At 47.5% G+C, this 24,255-nt stretch overlaps 1 protein-coding gene across 1 annotated transcript; it reads right to left on the bottom strand.

The window, feature by feature from the left end:
* Positions 1-739: 739 nt before the first annotated feature.
* LOC125717991 (mitogen-activated protein kinase kinase kinase 3-like) lies at positions 740-20,758 on the bottom strand. Its single transcript, XM_048991444.1, has 17 exons — positions 18,908-20,758; positions 15,160-15,243; positions 14,030-14,154; positions 13,840-13,880; positions 12,866-12,965; positions 12,659-12,772; positions 11,531-11,651; positions 10,648-10,781; positions 9,537-9,610; positions 9,387-9,454; positions 9,198-9,293; positions 8,925-9,086; positions 8,338-8,486; positions 5,788-5,919; positions 5,363-5,492; positions 4,831-5,008; positions 740-3,624 (listed from the first exon to the last, which is right to left on the bottom strand). The coding sequence occupies exons 2-17, from the start codon at positions 15,161-15,163 to the stop codon at positions 3,396-3,398; spliced, it is 1,857 nt and encodes a 618-aa protein (XP_048847401.1). The 5' UTR covers positions 15,164-15,243; positions 18,908-20,758; the 3' UTR covers positions 740-3,395.
* Between the last annotated feature and the right edge of the window lie 3,497 nt (positions 20,759-24,255).

Raw genomic sequence — 24,255 nt, 5'->3', positions numbered from 1 at the left:
ATCCGAAACTGTTTGATAAGTTGTCGAGACCCTGATCAGCACTGGAAAAAGTTGAGACTGGGTTGTGTCGCGCCTTTTGGAAACATTTTGTAACATCAACTGCCCATCTGGTATCCTGGTTGGAAAAACACAATGTCACAAGCAGTGTTACACTGTGCGCTCTCTCACTCACACCAGTGTCAAAACTGGAGAAGCAGCATCTTCTGGAAAACCAATGCTTAAGCTTGAAATCTGAAGTTCATAACTAATTAAGCGGGTACAGAGTGACGGTGAAGCTGGAGCCCAGCCCACAAAGCACAGGACACCTGGGGGAAAGTACCAGCCCATCGCTGGGCGCACACACATCCAACTGCATTCATGGGCACAAGGGCTAATGAGCAGGATTACACAAACATTCAGAACTTTACTGGCCAATTATCTCAGTGAAAATGTTAAACAACTGGTAAATTTTTAACAATTTTAAGCCTTTACCCAATAACACATCAAATGCACTGGAGGTTAATCTACAGGGCCCCCACTAGAACTAGATTAACCCCATACAGACATTGTCAAACGGCACTTTACGTCAGGCTGTGTGATCAGCGGTTTCCGAGTGATATACAGCACAGCCAATAGCAAAGCATTCCAAAATTACCATGGCAATCAAAGCAGAGGCTTCTGGGAGCTGGCGCGTTGATTTCTGCTACAGACCATGAATAAGAATGGATGCTGTATGACTAACAAAAATACAAGACACACATTAAGAAATTAATAAACGTGGTTCACTTTTATTGTAAATATATTTAATACACTGGACTTTGCACTGCAAGTCCTGTCGAGATACAAATATATATTCCTATATATATAAACTACCGTCATCTTTTGATTAGCCCAGGGTTCTCTGTGCACAGAACAATCGGCATGCTCTGACTATTCTTAAGACTGATTCTAGCTGCTCTAAATCCTTAGCAGCCATGTTTTCTGTTCGATCTGGGATGTGAATATCCTTGTCAAAGAAAAAGAAATGCACATCAAAAATGAAAAGCAGCACAGGGTCATTTACGCTGGTCTCTTCCCATGACACCGGCCTCTGTTAGCCTGAACCATAGAAATCGTCTAATACCTAGAATTCCACCCCTAGTGGCCACTGCAGCGGCCCTTCAGACATACAATCTGTGTAGTTGCAAATTTTCCTCTTTTCGTCCTTTACTTTGAAACATTGTGATTGGCTAGCGGCCGAAACGGGACATCTTTTTGTTTATTGACTTCGTCAGTTTATCATTTGAAATAAACTAAAAGCTGCCAAATAAAAATGACTGATACAACGTACTTTACTTCACAAGTGAATGAGAAATGCCTTGTCACTATGTTTATGACCCAAATACTTTACACTGCCTTCCAGCCACTGGGGAGAGCTTCTCACGCATTGGCTGATTGCAGACATCTCTCAGCCAATCAGAAGGCAGTGCGTACAGAGAACGCGAGAAGGTATTACATGATTTCTGTGGATCTAAACGAGAGGACAGCGGGCACACAAACCCTGGGCTGAACAAAGTCGTCAAGCAGGGTGAATTGCTGCTCTGTAGCCTGTCTGCCTCATTCGCTCATTTTCAAGCTTAGGAACGAGCAGTCGTGGTTTGGTCTTTTTGGTCGGCGTCGACGGGAGGGTTATCTCCATGCACGTTATACGTCTCAAGAATAATAAGCCATGAGGTCGCCGTGATTTGAATGGGATTTGCATTCCAGGAGGACATTGTGACCAAGTCCAACAGTTCCGCCCTTGCGGAATCAAAGTCTAGTAACACACTTCCTAGATCGGTGTGGCAGTTAGACCAAGAGAGCAGCCCTTCACCCTCGCATTTCACACTACAGTAACCCACTGCATAATCTACGCAAAACCAGCTGCTTCGAATGAGTTTTTCTTCCAAACTTCTTGATTTTTAAAATATCTAAACGTGTCCTTGGACTTCAAACCGTTTAGAGTCAATATATAAAAAATATATTTATACATATATTTTTATATATAAAAAATTTGAATGAATGAACCTTTGGGATATAAATAAAGACACTTCACATTGATACAATTTTTTTTTTTTTTTTAAAAGTGAGAAAACCCAGGCAAAAAAAAACACATTTTTTCAAAAAATACAAGTGGGGGGAAAGTGCACTAGAGCAAACCGAAGCACAAGTAAATCAAGGAAGTGCTTCTCACCCGAAGAACAGGTCTGACTGCTATCTGTATTCACACCAAGATATTTCCTGATGACGGGCTCTGACGTTTATGCGTGGGACGGGTACTTCTCCTGTAGATCGTCTAGAGATTGCCTGGGCCATTGTTTTCTGTGAAGGGCTAAATACAAGCTTCTGTCCCATGAAAGCTACGCTAGATGATGTTCTTTAGTTTGAGAAGTTCACGTTTGGGTGCCGGCGTGATGTAGCAGCTGTATTTGTGATTATTCATGGAACCTGAACATAAATCCTTACCCATCGCATTTTATTTTAATGACTGGGGGGGCAGTAAGGGTAAGGTCCAGGTCACCCCTCCCCCAAGGAGGACACCCTACCGTCATCTTTTCCCATCACATGATCAAAACACTCTTTGGTACATCAGCATTAGCAAAAAGGTACAGAACCGAAACACATGTGGCAGGTGAGGCCTCCTGCCTGATTGGACCCTACAGGAATATGGCTGAAAGACCTGGCCAGGTTGGAGGCTTCGAGCTGGGATATACTGAAGGCACTGCTGCAGCTGTTTGGCGATAGGATACAAATCAGGTCTGGGGGGGGCTCACACAGGCCAGCCCAGAAAAGAACGGACAATGAAGACATTTCTTTCAGTGACAAAACCAAAGGCAATGAAATAAGTTATAAAAAAGGATGGTATTGGCCCAACGGTGGTGAAAAAGTTTGAAGCATAGAATCCTTCTTGAGAACATTCAATAATCCAGCACGACTTGCCATGTCGGGCCAGTAAACCAGCACCGCCCTCCACCAATCAGACTGATGGAGGGTTGCACGGCTAATGCTAATCCTGGAGAGTGGTTAATACTGACTGCGACCCCCGGGGTTCTAAAGAGCGAGGGCCACCTTGTTCCTCTCATCCGTCTCGGCAAATGGTAGGAGGCACCACGGGAGTGTAAACACAAAGCTTTGGAAAGACACTGGCAAATTCCAACAAGGCACATTTAGCTTGCAGACGGATCTCTTCCGGTCCCATCCATCGTGGGAGGTCGAAGCTTCCCTCACCGTGGTGAGCTAACTCTGCAGCAGTCTGACACACATCAAAAAAATGAGCAGTTAGCCTCCCAGGTCCTGGGAGGCTCGTGAGGGTGTGCGTCATCCCCTTGAGAGGGGAGTCTGAGGGGGTGGGGTTTATTGTTCAGGGGGGCGGGGCAGAATGGAAAAGGGGAGGAGCCTCAGCACAGGATCTGCGAGAAGGAATGCCTAAGGAGCTCCTCAGCGCTCGGCCGATGTCTGGCCTCCACAAAGATGCGCCGCACAAAGTCACGTGTCTGCTCTGACGTATGGGAAGGCAGCGTGGGGTTGGTGGGCTGCGTGGCAATCTTGAAGATGGCAGCCATAGCCTCATACTCTGCCCACGGTGGCTTCTCAGTCAGCATTTCCACCACTGTGCACCCCAAGCTCCTAAGGAGAAGGGAAGGAGGGGCGTCAAAACAATTAAACTTATCCACAACAAATACTAAGAGTAAACTTTCCCAAGCTGCCCCGGATCAGTCAGTCACATGCCACAAATCCCCTTATATATCTTAATATACTGAGAAATGAGCTATGAAGTGCTATCCCCCGGGGGCGGGGCCATATATTATTTCGGAAAACATCACATACGCAATGAAATTCAGCAACGTTGAAATCCCTGGCGTTTAGTGAGAACAGGACTGCGGAGAGCAAGCTATTTTATTTTAAGAGCGGTTGGAATGTTTTGGTGGAAACTTTTGCCCATACGCTATTGACAATTAAAGTGTGTTTTTGCTGGCTGCGGGTAGTAACGACACTGCCGGCCCACATGGGGGGCCCTGTGAGGTCCACTCCGGACCAGTTCCCCCCTCCCCAGCTCCCATGGGCAACAGGGAACTTGGAACATTCCAACCGTAGGAAAGATTTTCCCCCACTTACAGGGACTGGCCCTCAGCCAATGGCATCCCTCGCCTGACGAAACGCCATCCAATCAGATAGCAGGGTAAAGTGAACTCCTGGCTGGCAGGTGGCACTGCTGCCCAGTTAGGCCCCTGAATTACAGCAGGACCTCTTTCACATTGTTAAAAATAGAACATGTACCCATGCCCTGCATTTCTTTCTTTCTGCAGCACAGTGTGCTCAGTAGCAGCTTCAGAGCAGCACTGAGAGTGCATATCAATGCCAGTGTTTATAAACAATGGAAGCAAATGACTGCAAAGTGGAAACTATTGAACAGGAAACACAAAAGAACTATCTAGAAAGGTCTGGAAGACTTATCTAAGCAGCATCAGTATAAGCAGCATGGTGGATGAGAGCTCAAGACAGAGACCTCACACCTACACCATTCTGGGCCCGGACATCATTTTTCCGACCGCAAGCCTAAGGGTATGATTTATGTTTATTTGTACTGGGATTTTTGTCTCCTGTATAATAGTGCGTGCAACGTCTCCAACGCCATGCACTCTATTTGGTGTACTGGAAAGATGAATGAATAGAATTTTAATTGTGCAGTTTAAAATGAAACATTTATAAATAGTAATCAACAGGGTGCAGATTTTCCACCACCAGTTACAGGCGATCTTCATTTAATGGGTCACTCAGCAAGGCCCTCAGGGCGCCTGCCGGCTGGTCTGCAGATTGTTGTAATTCCCTTACCATACATCAGCTTTTCTGCCGTAACCTTCTCCACTGATCACTTCCGGGCTCATCCAGTAGGGGGTGCCAGTCACAGAGCGGATGCCAGTGCTGGACATGCAGATGGTCTGCAGCCTCTTGCTAGCGCCAAAGTCCCCCAGCTTCACATTCCCCACAGAGTCCCGCAGGATGTTGGCACCTAGAGGGTTGAGAGGAAAGAATGTCAGTCACAGAATAGACCCCGTACTTGGAAAGTATGTTTATTAGCAGTATGAGAGACCTAGAAGATCTAAAAGCAACAGACACAAGATCAGATGATATTGGCATATTACAGCGTTTCTCAACCCCCAGTCCTCGCAGACCCCCAGAGATGGTTCACATTTTCCTCCGTCCCAGATCCCAGTAGGGCAAAAATGGTGGCTCTGGGACTGATATTGGAAATACTGATCTATACTTATCGGAGAGGCATTTACAGTGTATTACGTGACATGACAGAAACCTAGGAGGTCTAACCGTGGAGTTTAAAACTACGAATCAGAAAAACTCTCTGGACCTTTGATGTCACGATGGACAATCATGTTACTGTGCAGGAAGGACATTCCCTCCAGGATCTGTCGGGTGTACTTCCGGGTGACGTTCTCCGTTAGGGCACCGTAGGCTTTTAGCTGGTCCTTCACCGAGCCCTGAGTAAATGACGAATAGAATGTGTTCTGTTAATGCAAATATCGTACTTACTCTCCTACACTGCATCACCAACATAGCTGATGATTCCAAAGCAACATTTACGTTTCATGCTCTCCGAGAATAATCCCTACCAGGGTTCTGAAACAAAGCACCTCCCAAGACTTGGATCAACAGGGCCAGATCCTACACAGGTTATGTGCTGGTAGCACGGATGCACACACACATTTTGAGCTGCACCAACACCAGGAACGTCCCACACACCAACACAATGGAGCTCCCACACGAGGGACCCACCCCAGGCATGTACTCCATGAAGATGGTGAGCGTCTTCTCCCCGTGGTCCCGCAGGCAGCCGTAGTACTGCACGATTCTCTCATGGTGGAGATTCTTCAGTAACTGGATTTCACACTCCAGAGCGCTTACCTCCTATGAAAGGGGGGGAGGGTTGAGTGAGTGACTGTTAGACCCAGACAGAAGAACGCCTACGCACTCAAAATCAACCATAAAAAGACGAAATGGATGGGGAATTAAGATCGAGTGAGTAGCGCACTTTGGCAAACTGAGCGGGAGCAAGCGGCAGTAAAACCAGACCACACAGGCACAAAGTAAAATAAAACAGAAGCAGAACAAGTCAGACAGAAAATGACATGCACAGCTACATAAAAGCAGGGAGGCAGACCGGCCACAAATGCAGATACATAGACACACAAGAAACGTACACATCCCAAGAACATATGCAAATATCAGGCGTCGGGGGGGGGGGGGGGGGGGGGCGCGTTAAATCAGAGACCACACAGCAGCAGAACGAGCACCACAATGATTCCAATAAAGACTTCATTTATTCGCTCACTGCACTCACACCTCTCCCCCAGAACACGCATCACGATAGCGATGATGGTTGGCTGAAACCCACATGGGTGAATCCTCACTGGGAGCTACAGGTCGACAACGTTTCCATTGCTCTACAAATACTCTCCAAAACGGTTCTCCAAAATAGCAGCCGATGCCAAGCTACACATCACGACAGCCTTTCCATTTGCATCAGTCGCTGAGTGGGCTCACCCATTGGCTCATTCTGTGTGGATGAAAAATGTCTGCTAAACCCCCAGCATGAAAAACTGCCAGGCACAACTGACATTTAGATAAAATAACAGATTGGCATCAGAGCAGGAAAGGAGGGTGGGGGGAAGCCAGTGGCAGAGAGCCCCCCCCCCTCCCCCCCCCCCCTCCGGGCTCTCACTCCGACACAGGAAGTGACATTGCATGTTTTCTCAGTAGTAGACAGGAAACGACTTTGCGGCGGTGGGGGTGAGCTACAGAGATCTGCTCATCTCGGCCTCAGTCAGAGAGTAAACAGATCTGGGAAGGAGACAGACACTGATGGAATGTCTCAGGACTTCACTGGTCTTACTGGATGGTGCACCCTGCTCAAAGCCTGAAGTAAAGGCCAATATTATAACGAACAGCCACTTTCATCTTAATGAAAGAACACACTGCCTTAATGTATATCAAACTACTACAGTGACGAATCATTTAGAAAAAAGCCTGGGCTACTACAAAAAAAGTACTACAGAACAGCTGAACGGAATGGATTCGTAATGCAAATTTACACAAGCAGATGCTAAATCCGCTAGCATTTGATGCTTTTATTTTAGATTACAGAAACATCATGAGGGAACAATGTTTGCACCACTGGGTCCTGTGAAACAGCTACAAATTCCCTGGCAGTGTCTGAAAAATGCAGAGGGATCGCTGGACCCCTTCCTCTTGAAAAGGCCAGCCTCCCATCTTGTCAGAGATTCTCTGCCACGCTTCACAGACATCACGGCATCCTTTGGCTTTCCTCAAACATAAACCTATCCAGAAGTATAAATATGCAGAGGTGGTGATTTCAGGTCCAGCAAGTACAAATCCCGACCAAGATTTTGTTTCAACCAACCAAGTTGAGTATAAAGAGTCACAAGTCACAGAGAGCTCAGCTGGTTGGTTGCAACAAAATCTTGGTCTGGATTTGTACTCTCTGGACCTGAAATCTCCACCTTTAGAAATATGTAAAGACACAACTTCATTGGACCTTATTGCTTTTTCCGCTGCTCGGAGATCCAGGTTTTGTGTTCCTCATGCCAGGTTCTCGGTCTGTGTTGGATTTGGATACAAGCAGCTTCTGAACAGCAGCCTTGCTAAGCACCAGCCAATGATGCACAGTCTGGTTGAGCATCAGCCCATCGCTGTTGGTGGGCTGCTGCTTCCTGCAGTGTTTTCAGTGCTTGACATATGGCGTCAAACTTTGACACCGGTCTCTACTCTTTGCGACTCATACGTCTACAATGCAGATGTCGACCTTTAACCTCTGCTAGCCACCCTGTGTCACTCTGCAATCTCAGGCCATTTCTTAGGTCTCTTACTAGGTACCAGCAAGTAAGAACACTGACTGGAGCAAAGCGTAAAAACTAGTCCAAAACACTTCAGATTCAACATTTTTCAGTCCAGGAATGCCAAATTTAAGGAGATTCGTAGTGAAATCCCACAACGGTGGTCAAAGTGAGGTCCCCAACTCACCAGTTCAAGGGGTACCCCAATAGCCATATCTGAAACTTTATTAAAGATAAAGGCACTGGAGTTTTCAACTTGTTTGGTATCAAAAAAAAAATAATCTAACCTAACCTGGCCAATTTTCAGTTTACACTGGTTCAAGGTCTTACTGTCGGTATCCTAGGAGCCTGAATACGGTCATTCAGCCTGAATACGACTCACCTGTGCAGCTACCTGTGGTTCAGTATCTGCAGTTACCCTTTGTTCCATATGGCATTCTCACACACAAGATGGCTTCTGCCATCGCCTCACCTTGCTGGTCTCGGGACTGTCGGGGTCAAACTGGACCTGCTTGGCCGCCAGCTCTCGGCCCGTGTCGACATCGTAGCAGAGGTACACCCTCCCGAAAGCTCCCTGACCCAGAAGCTTCCCACGCCTCCACGTCAAGGGGGCACTAGGGGCTGTAGAGCGAGGACAACTTATTAAATTTAGGAAGCCAACAGAATTCTCGACTCCAGAGGGCGATGAGGTAACCAGTGTCATTGATTCACAGTGGCTTAATTGCCAGTTAATTACAGTACATGCATGCACATGACGCTACAAAATCAGCACTGTGCCAACTTGGGATGGGTGCGCTGACTTCCATCGGTGTCCTTCAAGATACTGACATGTCGGAGGATCAAACCACGGTGTCCTCAGCACATTTACAATTCTCTGATTTGATGCATTCGGGTCACATGTTTAAGGAGCCATTTAAGTAAAACGATCAATGGGGTTTCAGGTTACTGCCCTGGCATTGCACAGTTAAAACCCTACAGCAATAGACTAGCGCAGAATATGTAAAAATCTATATGTGTTTAATGTGAGTGAGGAGAGATCTGGCCACAGATCTGACTCACACTTGTGGGGCACGGTGCGGTCCTGGGGGCGAAGCCGGCCCTGGGTATCCAGCTGCCAGCCAGAGCCCAGGCTCTCCTCGCTGCCATTGAGGGTTCGCCTTGATGGCACCAGGGTGAACAAGTTGCCCTGGGGGCGACGGATCCGAGGGAAGGTACCCCGACCTGGGGAAAGAGGGGCGAGAGGCAGGTAAACGAGTCAATCTCCGGTCCTGAGAGTTGGACATCAAGCCTGCGTTTCAACCTCCTCCGCCAGCCAACCGAAACATGTCCTACCCTCGGCATGGTCCTTGTGCTGCAGCGAGACGTGGTATCTCCGGGGATAAGTGCCTCCCTTTCCTACTACCTTGTCGTAGATGTGGTTTTCACGGTCTGCAGCGGGAACAGGAAGGGCAGGGCTGTGAACTTAGGCACAATGTGGGACGGTATAGTACGGTACCGGATTCCAGCACTAGGGGGGCCTACCCGAGAGGTCCTGCCGGTTATCCGGGTAGCTCTTGGCTCGGTACATGCGAGACTTCCTGAGTGATGGGCTGTGGGCATAAGGCAGGGGGCTCAGAACCCAGCACCAGCCACTTTCTGTAACTTAACCAAGCTCAGAGGAGCGTGACTCACCTGTCCGAGTTGCTGTCCAGGGACTGGCAGCTGCCCGACACGGAGTTCTCAGCACTGCTCCAGGGGTCCAGGACCTGGGGGGGGGGAGGGGGGACAAACACAGAAGGAACATCAACGAACCCAAGTTTAGCTACCAGTGTCCGCAGCACACGTTTCCTCCCAGGGTAAAAATATGCATCTTTACATTCAAGGGTTCCTCAGCTATTTTTTCCCAGTGGTCGAATTCCATTATCTGCACAAAACCAAGGGCCACCAGCCCCAATATCGTTCCATCATGTGACAAAAACGTGTGACTCTCATGAGACCAGATTTGACCACCTACTGTTAGAGTTCTATGGTACAGCTGGGGCACCACTGTCTAGATCTGCAGATTGGGAGACTCGAAGCAGTAAATATCTGCCATACACCAAAACGGGGGTGCATGCGGCAGATCGGCATGCAAAACAGGGAAAGACGGACTGAGCCGTTCTGAAACCAGCCCATTTCCCAAGCAGACACTGCACAAAGCCCTAATGAGCACCAGTGAATTATCGGCCTCTGCCCCGGCCTGATAATGAAGTCGCACTCGACTAGCTGCCCCCAGTTAATCAGTGCCTCTGCAGATTAGGGCGTGCCTTTTCCGGCCATGTCTATCTCACTAGGGCACATTCTGGTGCAGGCATGACAGCCAGAGGACAGTATGGGGGGGGGGGGCAACAGGTGGGCAGATGGAGGTGCTACCCCAATTCTCTGGGGATGACTGGGAAGCCCGACGGTACCACAGGAGCACGGTCACCTGACCTGGGACGCCTTGGGGGAAGGGGCTGTTCCCGAGACAGGAAGATAACATCTGCTGTTCCCGTGCCACAGACAGGAAGTGGAGGAAACAGCAGCACATTCTCAGGAACGGAGCAGGCCGGCGTGCCTCCGACGGCCTCCAATCGACGGAGCTCACCGTAGGCCTTGTTTAATCTACCCGCTCATTCGAAGGACCATAATGCACAATACGAGTCGCTATTCAGTAAGTAAATGTTCACTGAAACCATGCTGGTTTAGCACACGCTCAAGCATGCGATAGCAGGGGCCCGCGGAGATCTCAAGGCTGCGTCTCGAGCCCGACGAGCTCACTCACACACTGGTCGCTGGTCTCGGGGATGAACTCGCCCTCGCTGTTGATGCTGGTGTAGGAGCCCTGACGGGCGATACGTTGTTGCCGCTCGGGGACGTATCCAGGCGGCGGGGAGCTGCGGCCCGTGTTCTGGGAGCCTGCGGAGATGGGGGGGTTCAGGGGTTACCACAGACATGCAGCACGAGATGCGACCGGTCAGGATCACCTCTCATGCTGCAGCCATACCACAGGGTCTGAGGCTCTATGAGCGTACGTGGCTGCGTCTCACAGACGGCAAGAGCAGGACTGCAGACTGCAGGACTACAGACAGCCTGAGACAATCGGGATGAAGGAACTGGCAGAGGAAATGTAAAAATGTAACAAAAATAAAACCTGAAAGCAAGCTTTAGATTCGCAAGAGAACGACATCTCTCTATTAAACATATAACATGTATTATTTAAAGCTCATTGGATGGTGCTGAAAGCAATTCCCGGACCAGCCAACACATAAGGACTCTCTTATCCCAGTTACTACCCTCCCCAGCGAGGCCTCTGATTGGCCCACTTAGCTAATGGCACATAGCAATCAGATGGGCCCAGCCTCCAACGCGCTATTGTGCAGCAATCAGTGATGGAGGGCCAGGAAGAGGAAAAGGACTCACTGCTGCGTGTGTCACAGGGGGCCCGGGCCACGGCGGCGGGATAGAGAAAGGGACAGGGGGGTGTGCGGAAGAAGAGAGCACGAAAAGGAGAGAGAGGAGGGGGAGTTTGCAAGAAATAAAGAAGAATCGTTCAGGAGAACTTGGGCACATAACAGCGCACATTGGAGGCATGAAGCCATCTCCATTTCATGCTCCTGCAAGCCCATTTGCCATAGAGTTCAAAGACAGACAAGAGCCATACTCACTGGATGAGAGGTGGCGCCCCCTAGGCTCGGAGGACTGGTAGGTGGTGTTGACATCTCCCATAGACTGGGAGCCTTTGATGCGCACCTGTTTACACACCGAGCTGTGGGAGGGGCTGGGGGCCTGGGGGCAGAGGGAAATAAAGTCACATGGCGTGCGGCTCAGTCAGTGATCGGAAGGTCGGTGGTTCGAATCCTAGGTTTGGCTGAGCGATGTCACCCTTGGGCTCCTGAGCAAGGCTCTTAAGCCTGAAATGCTGCTGGGAGAGGCTGATCCTGCTTAAATGTGGCTGCTAAATAAATAAAATGTAACAAGTATTACAACTGCCTGGAATAAGAAGTGAACAATCAGGGATGATTGAACCAGCAGGTGACTGACAGCCCAGGGTAATCCTCCACAAGTAGGTGACGGGGTTAGAGAGCTGCGAGTATGCTAGTGTGAATCGTGACCTCAGTACACTGTACGACCGGCTGATTTACGTCTGCGCATCTAAAAGTGGGTGTGCCGAGTTGGGAGCCCCTGTCTGATCGGCGTTCCTGCACCGGCATGCGCCGCAGGTCCGCGGTTTGGCCCAGCATGCGCGCACATGGGGCTTATAGGGCAGAACCACGCCTTCCCTCATGCAAGGAGTCATCCTGTCTCATCTGGGCCGTAAAATTAGCGGATCCTCCGGTGCAGGCGGCGCTGTGTCTGCGCAGCTGCAGGCTGACGAGTGACCATGCAGAGCCAAAGAATGCGGGGGGGGGGGGGGGGGGGGGAGCTATGGCTGCACACGAGCAGCAATAAGTCTGCCCTTTAGAAGGTAAATGCTTTCTCTGGCAAAGGGGTGAGGCCAGCTGAAAGCTGATTGGCCCCCGGAGTGTCCCCTCCCCTGTCACTCAAAGATTCAAAACATATCATTGGCTAGTGATAAAGTTGCCTCCTCTGCATGAGTTAAAGATCTGTATGGGTAAAAGCAAAAAAAAATAAAAATCCTAGAATCGCCGCTGTTTGAGCAGCAGGCTCTTAGACAAAGGGACATGGCCAACGTACCAAACGACACACAGACAGATGCCTGCAGAGATACTTCACAGTGCTCCATGGTGGACGGACGGCAACGCATTGCATCATGGGAATGCCGCCACACTTACATTATTATGCTCCTGGGCCAGCAACTGGATCTTGATGCTCTTCATGTTGGAGCTGCGGTCCAGCAGGTCGATAGCCTTGTCCAGGTCATCCTGACTGCGCAGAGGGATGGACAGCTGCGCAGCCAGAGGGGATAACAGAGAGCTCAGAATCGCCCTGCCGTGCTGCTCCCAACGTCAGGCCTGGGGATTCGCCCTAGTAGGTGTTACCTCATTGGTCATGTAGTGCAGGTCCAACTGCTGGCCAAAGACTGCGAGGACCTTCTGTCTGACCTCATCGAACTGCACCGGACGTCCAAACATCAGGATCCTGTACACAGGGATGGACTTTAAAATGGCTATTTCAATAACAGTTTAAATACTAGAACTTGTGGCCATAAGAGGAAATTAGCGGGGGAACATTTTAAAACGAATTTGAGGAAGCACTTCTCTCCACAGTGTATAGTTGGAGTATGGAATAGTCTTCCTGGTAGTATAGCGCAAGCTAAAACCTTGGGTTCCTTTAAATCAGAGCTAGATTAGATTTTAGCAACTCTGAGCTATTAGTTAAGTTCGCCCCAAACGAGCTCGATGGGCCGAATGGCCTCCTCTCGTTTGTAAATTTCTCATGTTCTTTAGTGACACATGCTGACGAGACAGGCATGAATCAGACACCCATTTGGGGACCTATAGATCTAGAAAGAATAACCGCGATGCAGAAGTGCATCGCCGAACGAAGCGGGTTCCATCAAATGCCCCGTCGCGCCCTCTAGGGTCGCACATGAGCATCTGCCCTCTCAAGCTGCCGGCAAACAGGGAGTCGGCGCCCAGCTCGCACACCTAGCATTCCCGGTTTCCTCTGGCATCCCGGGCCAGACCACAGCAGTCTGGCGTCCCACATACTAGCCCAAGAGCAAGCATGGGCCAGGGGAACCGAAACGAACCCAGGGGTCGCATGCTTTACGGGGTTTGTACGCATAGGTTAGTCGCATGCATCCCAAAGCCTGCTGCCTTGCCCGCATGCCGTCCAACGGCCACGAAACTTACGCACGCATTTTAATTAGATTGTTAAACCGTGACGTGCAGTAACAGATACCCATAGCTAAACGCTACCATACACCGACGTTACGTAATTTGTTTTCCCCTACCACACATGAGCGCGAGAACCAAGAATACGGAAACCAACACAAAAACCATGGTCTCACCTCCTTTCCCCACAAAATTCAAACTTGATTCTGACATCATCCTGTGGTTAAAAACAAACGGTAAAAAAATAAAAACAATTAGTGCCACACATGTGTGATAAGACCAAGACTGCCAATGGGACAGCATGTACGGGAAACACATGGAAAGGGAGGGTGGGGGGAGGAGCCAGGAGGCGCTATGGGGCCGTACCTGTCTTTTGGGGGGACAGCTGGGCTTGGGTTTGCCCATATCGAAAGTGGGCGGGGCTTGGCTGCGCCGGGTCATCTGCAGAGCCACAAGGTCCTTCATGATGGAGTGGAGAGCCTGTCGCTCGTCTGAGGGAGGAGAGGGAGGCAGAGAGGCACATGGGGTGCTATGTACATGCGTGGTTCAGCATGTAAGCTTTGTAACCCGTGGGCCATATTTCTTTGATGCGGCTCCGCCTCCCTATAAAAAAGGCCAATTAAAATGGACCCCAGCCAGGATGATGACTGGCACGCTCTTGCTGCTTTCGGCCTCCGGGGTGTAAGAGCACCATCGCTGACAGCCCCGGCGACTCGACCCGGAAGTAGTTAAGCGCGGCGCTGCCTCTCCGTCCCAGAAACACACCCCCGCACGCCACAAAGAGGTCAGCAGGCTCGGGAGAACGTGAGAGGGTGAGTGTGAAGCAGACAATTCAAAGTGGAATGAACCCTGACCCCCACCCCCCCGCCGTTCTACAGGGACGGAAAATCAGGAAGGGGGGGGGGGAGAATAAGCAGTGGTTCTGTCCGCTCAGGATTTGTTTTCTTATTATGGCAGTCACACACATGGGTCTTGTACGTTACGTGCACGGCCACAAAGAGTGCGCTATCAAAAGCTGTATTTCTTAAGAAATTATACAAGTGAACAGTAATCCAAGTGTGACTAGCTCCATGTTCAAGAAAGCTTTTAGAAACGGAAGCCCAGAGGGCTGGTCTGCTTGCGAAGCTGTTTAATGTCTCACTTCCCATGTCTGATCAAAGAACTACCTCATGAAGGAGGGAAAACATTCCCGACGTAGCTTGGACACGCATCACACGGAGCCGCGCAGGAAACGCGGAGAGTGCTCCGAAATGCCGAAGGTATGCTTTTCTGGGAAGGAGGCGGAGTTCCGAGGCACAGAAGCAAACAGACAGGCTGGGCGCCAAGTCTTTGGGAGGCCTGACTCCAGGCACTCAATGCGATTGGCTGAGCAGCTTGACCCCACCCATTTCAGCAGCTCATTGGTAGAAAGTGCAGGCACATGATCACCAACCCTGGCCGATACTATCTTTGCATGCCACTGATGGGCTGCATGGGCTCACGGAGGCACTACTCACTCATTTTTGCAGAGGGTGGCCGCCGTTCCCAAGCTGCAATGAGATCTTCAGAGGGTCGGTCCGCCAGCACCACCCATTAACAGCCTAGGGAAGAAAGCAGGATTGTCCCTTAGCTGGGAGAACCAGCTGCTCTTCATCATCATCATCAGTATCACAGGTACCACACACACAGAGCAAAACTGCTGCAAAATTCACTTCCGTGCGAATTGCTGATAAACACACATATATTATGAACACTCATATGTATGAGGGTGCTTAATAAGCCCTTGCTATAAATTGTCAAAACTAAAAAAAAAACAGAGAGAGAGAAAGAGGCTGAAATGGATGCTATAAGGGGAATTTCATGGATGTACACGACATCCGTCTTTGTCCAGAGGCAAACACCTAAATGAAAGCCATTTATGCTCAACGAAAGCTGCAGTCACTCATACACTTTCAGCTAAAGCAGCTTTTAACGAGGCTGTGGGCTCCCGTGCTTGTTGGATACAACAGCACCTTAATCATGATGTACTGCAGCTCCCAACACAAACAGGCCCTGTGCAAAACACGGTAACGTCAAAATCAAACCACAACAAATCAAATCCAGAGCAGTCCGTATAAAACACGTTCGTCTGCCCATCTGTCCATCCGAAAAAAGCAAACTGATAAAGGGTATAAAAAAAATAAAAAATAATAAAAAAAAAATTTCAATTTCACAAATGACTGATATTTTTAGCGATGGCCAGGAAGACGTCATTTTGAAAACCAAGTGGGTGATCTGTCTTGCACATCACAATAATCTCTCGTTTTGGGCCTTCGATCCTAAAAGAGATTCGTCATACGACGACCGGAAAAAACCCAAGAGAGACACAAGTAGGAAACGATGCCATTGCGATTCAGCGACATGGACAGTGTCAGATGAAACACCACCATCGGTCATGTTTGCATCTGAAGGGAAATGGAACGATTCCCTCAGACTTGTAGTAAAACATTAGTCTGCATCTCAACTTTATTGTAATTTGCACTCCCTGCTGACGCATGTCTCAGGCAGAAACTCATCATACATTCAGCTAACACTACAGGTCAGCAAGGTCGAACAACAGATAGAAATACAATGATATAGACTTGCAATGGTACGAAGTGATCAGAACAAATGTCAAGACAACTGATGAAGATTTGCCCAGTGTGGTGGCAGTCTATCTACTGTAGTTCTATGGCAGGAGGCCCCAGCTGGATGCCTCAATCAATGACAGCCCTATGTGTGCTTCAGCCAGCCACTCAAGTGCACAACTAAGCAGTAGGTGGCGCTGTATCAGTGGGGCATCCAAAACGTTGCAAGGTCAAGTCCCGGGATAAAGACAGCTATTGCATTAGATACATGTGTATTTTTGAGATGGATACAGACAAAGCCGAAAGAAGGCCCACTCTGCCATGTTGGAGTGCGCATCCCCGGTCACCGGAGTCCGTCCTCCCACCCACCCTCTCCCAGCCTGACCACGGGAATGCAGGGCACGTCCGCCTGGTGGAGATTTACCGCGCTGCGGCCCAGCTTTTAATCCATCCTCACATCCTCTTGCCGCGTGCATGAAAAAGAGCCCTGTCTGCACTCACCTTCCCCTCCACGCCCTCCCCCAACATAAACAGAAAGCTACAGAGAACAGGGAATAGATTGGTTGGGGCGGGGGGGGGGGGGGGGGGCGGGGGTTGTTAAAAAGCAGCTAGACATTACAAGGCAAAGTGACCTTCATGCACTCAGTCGCAGCTTCACACAGCTGGGTCAAGTGATGCTGCCTGCCTCCGCAATCGTCCCTGAAGGATTACGGCCAGCAGGGCGGCGACATGAGCCCCGTCAGATGTACTCCAGTGTTTTCCTTAATATCTCATATCCAAAGTAAATTTACATGGACTACACCTCCAACATAACATTGCCAGTTTTTTTTTTTTTTTTAATAAGATGTTTAGTTTAATGTTTAGTCTAGAAATTCCTTTCCCAGCTCCGGTACTTTCCTGCTTCAGAGGACCGTTACTGCTGAACAACTCGGGCAGAGCATTAGGGCGACGTGACCCAATAGGAAACCAGCATATTCCCGATGATCCCGAATCGGAACAGAGAGACGGCATCTCGCGAAAAGCCGGGGGGGGGGGGGTGGTAAAAAACATTCACGCTGCCAGATGTCCAAATTAAAGTCCGCGGGCATGCGGCCGCGAACAGAAAGGAGGCGAGGGAACGGGAGCGCCGCAAACCGCCGCTGCAGGACGACACAGCTGCACGCAGCCCAGGGAATGGAAAACTTTCATTTGCCATATTTACTGCTGTCGCTCTGTAGATTTTGCCTGAAGCAAATCAGCAGCATGGATGTTTACACTTCACCCATTTATACATCTGGATATCTACCACAGCAATCACATTTAAGTGCTATTTTCAAGAGTACGAACACCCTCCTAGTAATGGACACAAGTGCGCAAAAAGTACACATTTAGACAGCAGGATAACCCCAATATGGAATTACCACTCATACAGGGTGGTAATCGAGGACCCGCAGCAATAGGGACGTTGCATATGGATGAGTGACACTAGAAACCACAGTCACAAGATCCCTAGTGAATGGCAATTTGTGTTTTCCTGTAGAGAATGTGTCACCATACTAATTATAATTTTACAATTAACAACTTCGCAGTAGACACTGCAACAATATCAGTCCTTAGCCGTATTTGTACGGCATCAACCAACATTTCAGACAGCCTTTGCGATCTTCATTCACAATGGCGAGTTTATTTCAGACAAAATCCCATTCATAATATCTGTACAGATCGTGTAAGAAAAATGCATTCCAAATCAGTAGGTTTATTTAATACAACATTATAGAATGCGGTCACACTCGTTTCAGGGACGCAGTGCAAAAGCTCAAGCTTGGCATGACATCCCTGGCGACCAATAATAATTACTCAGACGCACTTAATCAATCGGGACTTAAGAGAAACGGCATCTTTTGATCATCATTCATGCAGTCGGATTAAACAGCGGCTCGATACTACATGGTACGTTCCCCTGAACTTCGGCTATCCGTTACGTGTAACGCTCCCCCGTCCTACCAGCTATGGCACCGGCTGTTTTAACCCACCGAGAGTAATCCAAAGTAAATACTTGCTGCAGAACTTCGCAATCCTTCATGATAAGCCGGTTCTCTTTATAGCATTCTTCCTCTTAGAACATGTGAGTCTATTAGTTCACCCTCATTTTCAGAATATTTCATTCATTTGTGTACTTTTACTTTTTTGCACTGTGTGTTCTGTCTTCGTGCCTAGTCTGCTTGGCGCTAGGCCTACATGCATGTTCGTTTGTGCACAATATTCTTGCTACTATATGCGCCGGAATTCCCCCCTGGGATCAATAGCGTCAATCTTAATGATCCGGGAGGAATTAACTGAAATATATACTTGAAGTAGTCTAATATGCGGCCAATCGTTTCGAAATTTTTTTTTTTTTTTTGTCAAAACTACATTAAGCAAAAAGCTAAATGAATAGTTTATAAACAAAAGGTATTGTGGTAACATTTAAGGCTGTTATAAATAATAAATATTTATTCATCATTAAATAATTATTATTATTGTTGAGAGCTCCATTGTCGCTTAAGAAGTATTATAATCAACACAATAATGCCTGATTTTAAGGTATTCATAACTGGATTTATTTATTTTATACAAAACGGATAAACTATAAAATCAGGGAATGGGTTCCGCGCAGAAGTTGGGTCTGCGAGCCCCTTACCGGCTGGGATGGAGCCGCGGACCTTGGAGCCCAGCGAACCCGATGAGGTTGGTCACTCCGCCGGGCGTCGTTTGGTGCGAAGCCCCGATTCCGAAGACGAACAGCCACTATCTCCAGAAGCTCATCCTTACTTGGGATCCCCGCTTATCGTACTCGACGTACCGCTGAGCGAGTGACCGGAGAGGGACGAGGCAGCGAAAGCCATCATAAACTTGCCCGGCTTTTGTATTCACATCCACTTAAGAGCGAACAGTCCGGGTATGAATATGAATATCCTCCGTTCAGATGACTGATGGCGTGTCTAACAGCCTGCCCTTGCAAATAAAATATGCATTCATTTGTAGACAAAGTTCTCTACATAGTTCATAAACATAAAACAGAAATTACTATGAGCAAGTAACTTAAAAGTGTCTTTGGCACCAATCCACGAAACTTAGGGGGGGGGAAGGAAATGTCCGTCGTTTTTAGGCGACAGTATGTTTACTGGCCCACATTCAAAACACAGATTGTTATTAAAATATATACAGGAGAAACGCTAATGTCCCAAAAGTTGTATATATGGGGGGAAAAACTCCGAGCATGTGAGAAAGGTGCGATGCGCATCTAAAGCAAAAGGTTTGGAAGGAATTCAGTCGCTATTATTAAATCCATCTGGAGCCGAAAAAGCGAGGAAAGGGGACGCGGTGGTTTCCGTGATTTTGATGGCCTGTTTTCCTGCTAACTTTGCAGATTTCCCCCCCTTCTACTCTGCTCGCTCTGCCCCGGCTTCTCGGAGCGAAACGCGTTTTGACTATTTACTCTCCATCCTAAGTACATAGTAAACGAGCTTGAAACCAAGTTAAATATCTTAGTGCGTTACATCCATCCGTGCATTAAAACGAAAGGCGCGCCGGCGCGTTGGACCAGAAACGTAGCAACAAAAAAAGATACAGTAACAAAGCAATATCCGACCAAAAACGTTCTCATTTAAAACAAACGCCTGTGTATTTCTAAGTACACGCGTTGTAATAGATGGCTAGTATGTATACATTTACATAAGCTAATTTCTTTAATGAAATAGGCTACTTTAAAGTAGTCCACGTCTTTGCAAAAACTTAATAGAAATTCGCGTTAGGGCACGAAAAGGGACCTTTCGGAAAGCATCGCAATATGGAGGGTTTGCAGAAAAAAGGGAAGAGAATACGGTATTAATTGCAGCTGCTGAAAGCAATGAAGCTCGCAACGATTTTTACTGTTTATGTTATGCTGAGGCATGCTAACTACACAAACCTCTGGCTTTGACATCAGTTTATATACATCGGTACACAAACGCGCGGGGCAAGAGGAGGAGAAGGAAAATATTGCCGCGAGAACGGACGCTTCACAAAGCATGCAACTTTTCCTCATTTATTGGTCGTGTTTGGTGTATATTTTAACTGGAGTTCAATACCAGTTGGACACACCCGCCTTCGCCTGGCATAATGTAGACTCGGCTTCCGAAGCGCTGATCCATTAAACTGGACCGTCCCCAAATCTGGTATCCCCGATGCACGTCAGTCGGAAAGTAAATTTTGATCTTTTGGCAGTGAATTTCCCCGACAGAAAAACAGAGTCACCGGAACATATCCGTCAGCTTCGCAACTATAAAGACCAAAATAAAGGAACAGAGAGGGGGAAAAAGCAATCTCAAAGCCAATAAAAGCCAACGAGTCCCCCTAAACAACGTGTCCTGGTCGAAAAAGTCACCGGAAAACGTCAAAACTTTAATCACACAGACAGAAATTAAAGTAAAAAGACGCTAGGCTGGCACGGGGGCGCGCTGCTCTTCGGGCCATTTCTGGGGTTCGCGGGTGCGCGCACGATACACGCGCCCAGAGACGAATTCTTCGTAGAATCACCAGTACGCACACATTGGTGACGTAGACCGCAAAAACGTAAAGCGACTCAACCTCCGTTACGTCGATGAACTGTAGATTATGTATTTCTGACGTCGTTTGAAGTCAATAAAATTGACTCTTTCACTTTCTTAGTTTTTACCTTTAAAAAAATGGTATTAACAGATGCGGAGTATTTTTGTACTGCATATTGCGTTTTTCGCAGATTATACGGACTTTTTGTGCTTGTTTTTTTTTCTCTTATTACCTTTAGTTTACTGGGCCAACTAACAAGTGCCCCTAAGGAAAAACGGACACCACCTTCTACGTAAGTGACGTCGATTTATGCATTGATTTTGAATGAACTATCCTTTCTGTTCGTTACTTATTCCATGTATACAAAACCATATTCTCCCCAAACCAGCTCAATAAGATGCACTACTTTCTGAGATAACACTTATAAGACAGCTGTGCTAAGCAGTAGACTAGAGATGCAAGAGCTGTTCTTAAGAGTAATCATTTCCTCATTCAAAACAAAGGCAATACTCTCGAAACAGATTATAAGGATTTGCGTTGAGCTTTCTTTTTCACCCAAACAGCAAGCCGTGCGGCCTTGCTGTGACCCCCATAACCAGTTTTGATCAGTCTGATGTGTACAATCACTATGAACAGAGCATGAAGCACAGTCAAGGCGTTCAATAAATCACTGAGTTAGACTCGTTGAGTCATCTGCCAAAAACACCGACCATTCTGAGCATGACGGTGTTAGCGACGTGATTTATGCCACAACTCATACGTTCCACAGGTGTGCAAATAACCAAGTACTCTCTGTATCACTTCCTGGCTGCAGGTGTCGGCTAAATAAACATTGGTTTACCCCTGAGGGTAACTACATGCCCCTGTCCTGTACTTAGCCTCAGCTGCACATTACAAGCAGGAATGTAAACAATTATTGCAAAAGATTCCTAACCAATATCTTACTACTTCATCTTTGAAAATGATAACCTTTTAACAATGAAATGCAACAATAGCCATTACCTACCTTTTAAAAATGCCTAATCTATAGCAGTGAAATACTGTACATTCATTCATCTTCCATACCGCTTGTTCTACTGGGTCTCTGGGGGTCCGGAGCCTATCCCGGAAGCAATGGGCACGAGGCAGGGAACAACCCAGGATGGTGGGCCAGCCCATTGCAGGGCACACTCACACACCATTCACTCACACATGCACGGGAAATTTATTAACTCCAATTAGCCTCAGCATGTTTTTGGACTGTGGGGGAAAACCGGAGCACCCACGGAAACCCCACGACAACATGGGGAGAACATGCAAACTCCACACATATGTAACCCAGGCGGAGGCTCAAACCTGGGTCCCAGAGGTGTGAGGCAACAGTGTTAACCACTGCACCACCATGCCACCCCCTAGCAAGATACATATAAATGTCAATTTCTTTTCCCAGATTTGTGTTTCTCACATGCATTCACGATGATGCACAAAGCAAGCATTTCCCATGTGTGTGGATGCTTTTCTATACCCCCCCCCCCCCCCAATCAGTTCTGTAACCTTAAGCCGAATGAAAACATGTAGCTACACACTCACAGGAATAAGAAATGTCAGGAGCACAGTTAGAAATCTGTTAGAAGCATTGCAGCTGAGAAGAAGCACACTTCGTCAACCTGCAATGGATTAAGACGTTGGGAAGTGTGTGGATGAAAGGCAGAATAAAAGATTAGTTAAGAATATACTCAAGTGAGACTTGCATGTGAGCATTAGCCTGTCATCGGTTGAGAATCTGTCCGCTGTCGCCTAACATCCAAGGGAGGGGAGTTTAAATCTCGACTCTGCGCTGCATATGGAGTTTGCCTGTTCCCCTCACATTGCTTGGGTTATTTCTGGGGGGTTCTGCTTCCCAACAAGTCCCAACTTAGTTGGACTAAGTCATCTCTTCACTGCCCATCATGTTATGGATAGCGGCATTCCTTCCAGCTGCGAGTCCTCGGCCCAATATCGATCACAAACTCAGCAATCCGCCTTCAAGACAATCGTGTGCGTTCTGCTCCATGTTTTAATCTACATTTGCTAGAAGTTTCAGTCAAGTGACATACAGATGGCAGACGGAGATGATTAATGTCCCCTTAAGCACAGAGTTATGGTTCGTTTTTTACTCAAACATTATTTTGGTCAGATAGTGAGCTTAACTGCATTAAAGGCCATTTGAATGTAAGGTTAGAAAAAAAAAAAAGACTTCTCTCTATTGGAATTTTATTTTTTTCAATTCGAACGTGTACAAAATAAACACAAAATAGCCATAGGACATCATATGGTCATGAGGAAAGGGAGGTGAGGGGGAAAAAAAAAAACACACAAGAAACAACATTTCACATTATGCTCTGTTTTTTTTTCCTCTACACAATTCAGCTTGAGTAAAATACGAGAAAAGTACACAAACCCAAAAAGCCATGACTGTGTACTGTAAGGCCACATCATTCCACAGCTCAAGTTTATACGATACACTTTTATGAAAGGCTCACAGTTTGTCACCACTCCCTGAAAACACAGCGTGCATTTAAAAAAAAAAAAAAATAAAATAACAATATAAAAAAATATTCAATGTCAACTTTAACTAAATACATCTGTTTATTTGTCGCCTTTATTAAAACATACATTTTTGGTACCACTGTGGAGAAACACGTGTACCTTTTCGCATAAGGAGGAGGCATCCCGGGCAGAGGGTTAGGGGCATGTCGGCTAGCAGATACACGGGATGTCAGAATGTAAGGTGAATGTGCTGCATCAGTCTGGGGGGGGAGGAATACTTCAAAAAAGGGCAAAAAATAAACCCAAACACCCTGCCTGCCTCCGGAGTATTTACCGAACTCTAAAATGCAGTTTTCAATGCGGCTGACTTGACATAACCTCAGCCACGCAGGAGGTGAAACAGCCATGTAGAAAGGCTCTGTATTTGATTCTTTGTTATTGTTTTTTTTTTTTTAATGTGGGGGACACTGGAATTTAACCATCACCGCTTTGTTATGCCTTATACAACAGAAATGGCCACAAACTGTGCTTGGACCGGTTTGACTGGAAACACTAGGCATTGTGCTCCAGAGGCTGGAATCCATGTGATGTCATATCCTGGCCCATGCAATTTCATTTTTGCACTTAGCTTGCTGTACATTTTGATTGCACCAGCTGTTGTACCCATATGTCCCATGAATGGGGTGGGACCCTTGCACTGCTTCCAAATGGCAAGATATATCAACATATCTGATCCAAGTCATATTTGTCGCCACAAAACCATGCATTACGGGTTTCAAATCGTGGACATTCAATTACCATTATCCAAGGGACTGTACGTCTGCAGTTTCATTCCAATCCAGCAGGTGGTGCACTTTCCCGCGCTTATCTGAAATTGCCAGCAATTTTAAACAATTACCACTTAAAGCCACACAAGTCCCACGTCTACGTAACGCCGTTTAGCAGAGTTTA

The sequence above is a fragment of the Brienomyrus brachyistius genome, chromosome 22 (genome assembly GCF_023856365.1).
Source record: "Brienomyrus brachyistius isolate T26 chromosome 22, BBRACH_0.4, whole genome shotgun sequence".
Classification (NCBI taxonomy): Eukaryota; Metazoa; Chordata; class Actinopteri; order Osteoglossiformes; family Mormyridae; genus Brienomyrus; species Brienomyrus brachyistius.
This window is presented reverse-complemented; position numbering and strand designations above follow the sequence as displayed.

Bases quoted from the DNA above. Each gene is read 5' to 3' on its own strand.
- LOC125717991 (XM_048991444.1), bottom strand. The intron at 8,487-8,924 runs GTGAGTCAGATC...CTCGCTCTACAG, and splicing joins CCGCACCGTGCCCCACAAGT to CCCCTAGTGCCCCCTTGACG. The intron at 3,625-4,830 runs GTAAGGGAATTA...CCTTCTCCTTAG, and splicing joins GGCAGAAAAGCTGATGTATG to GAGCTTGGGGTGCACAGTGG.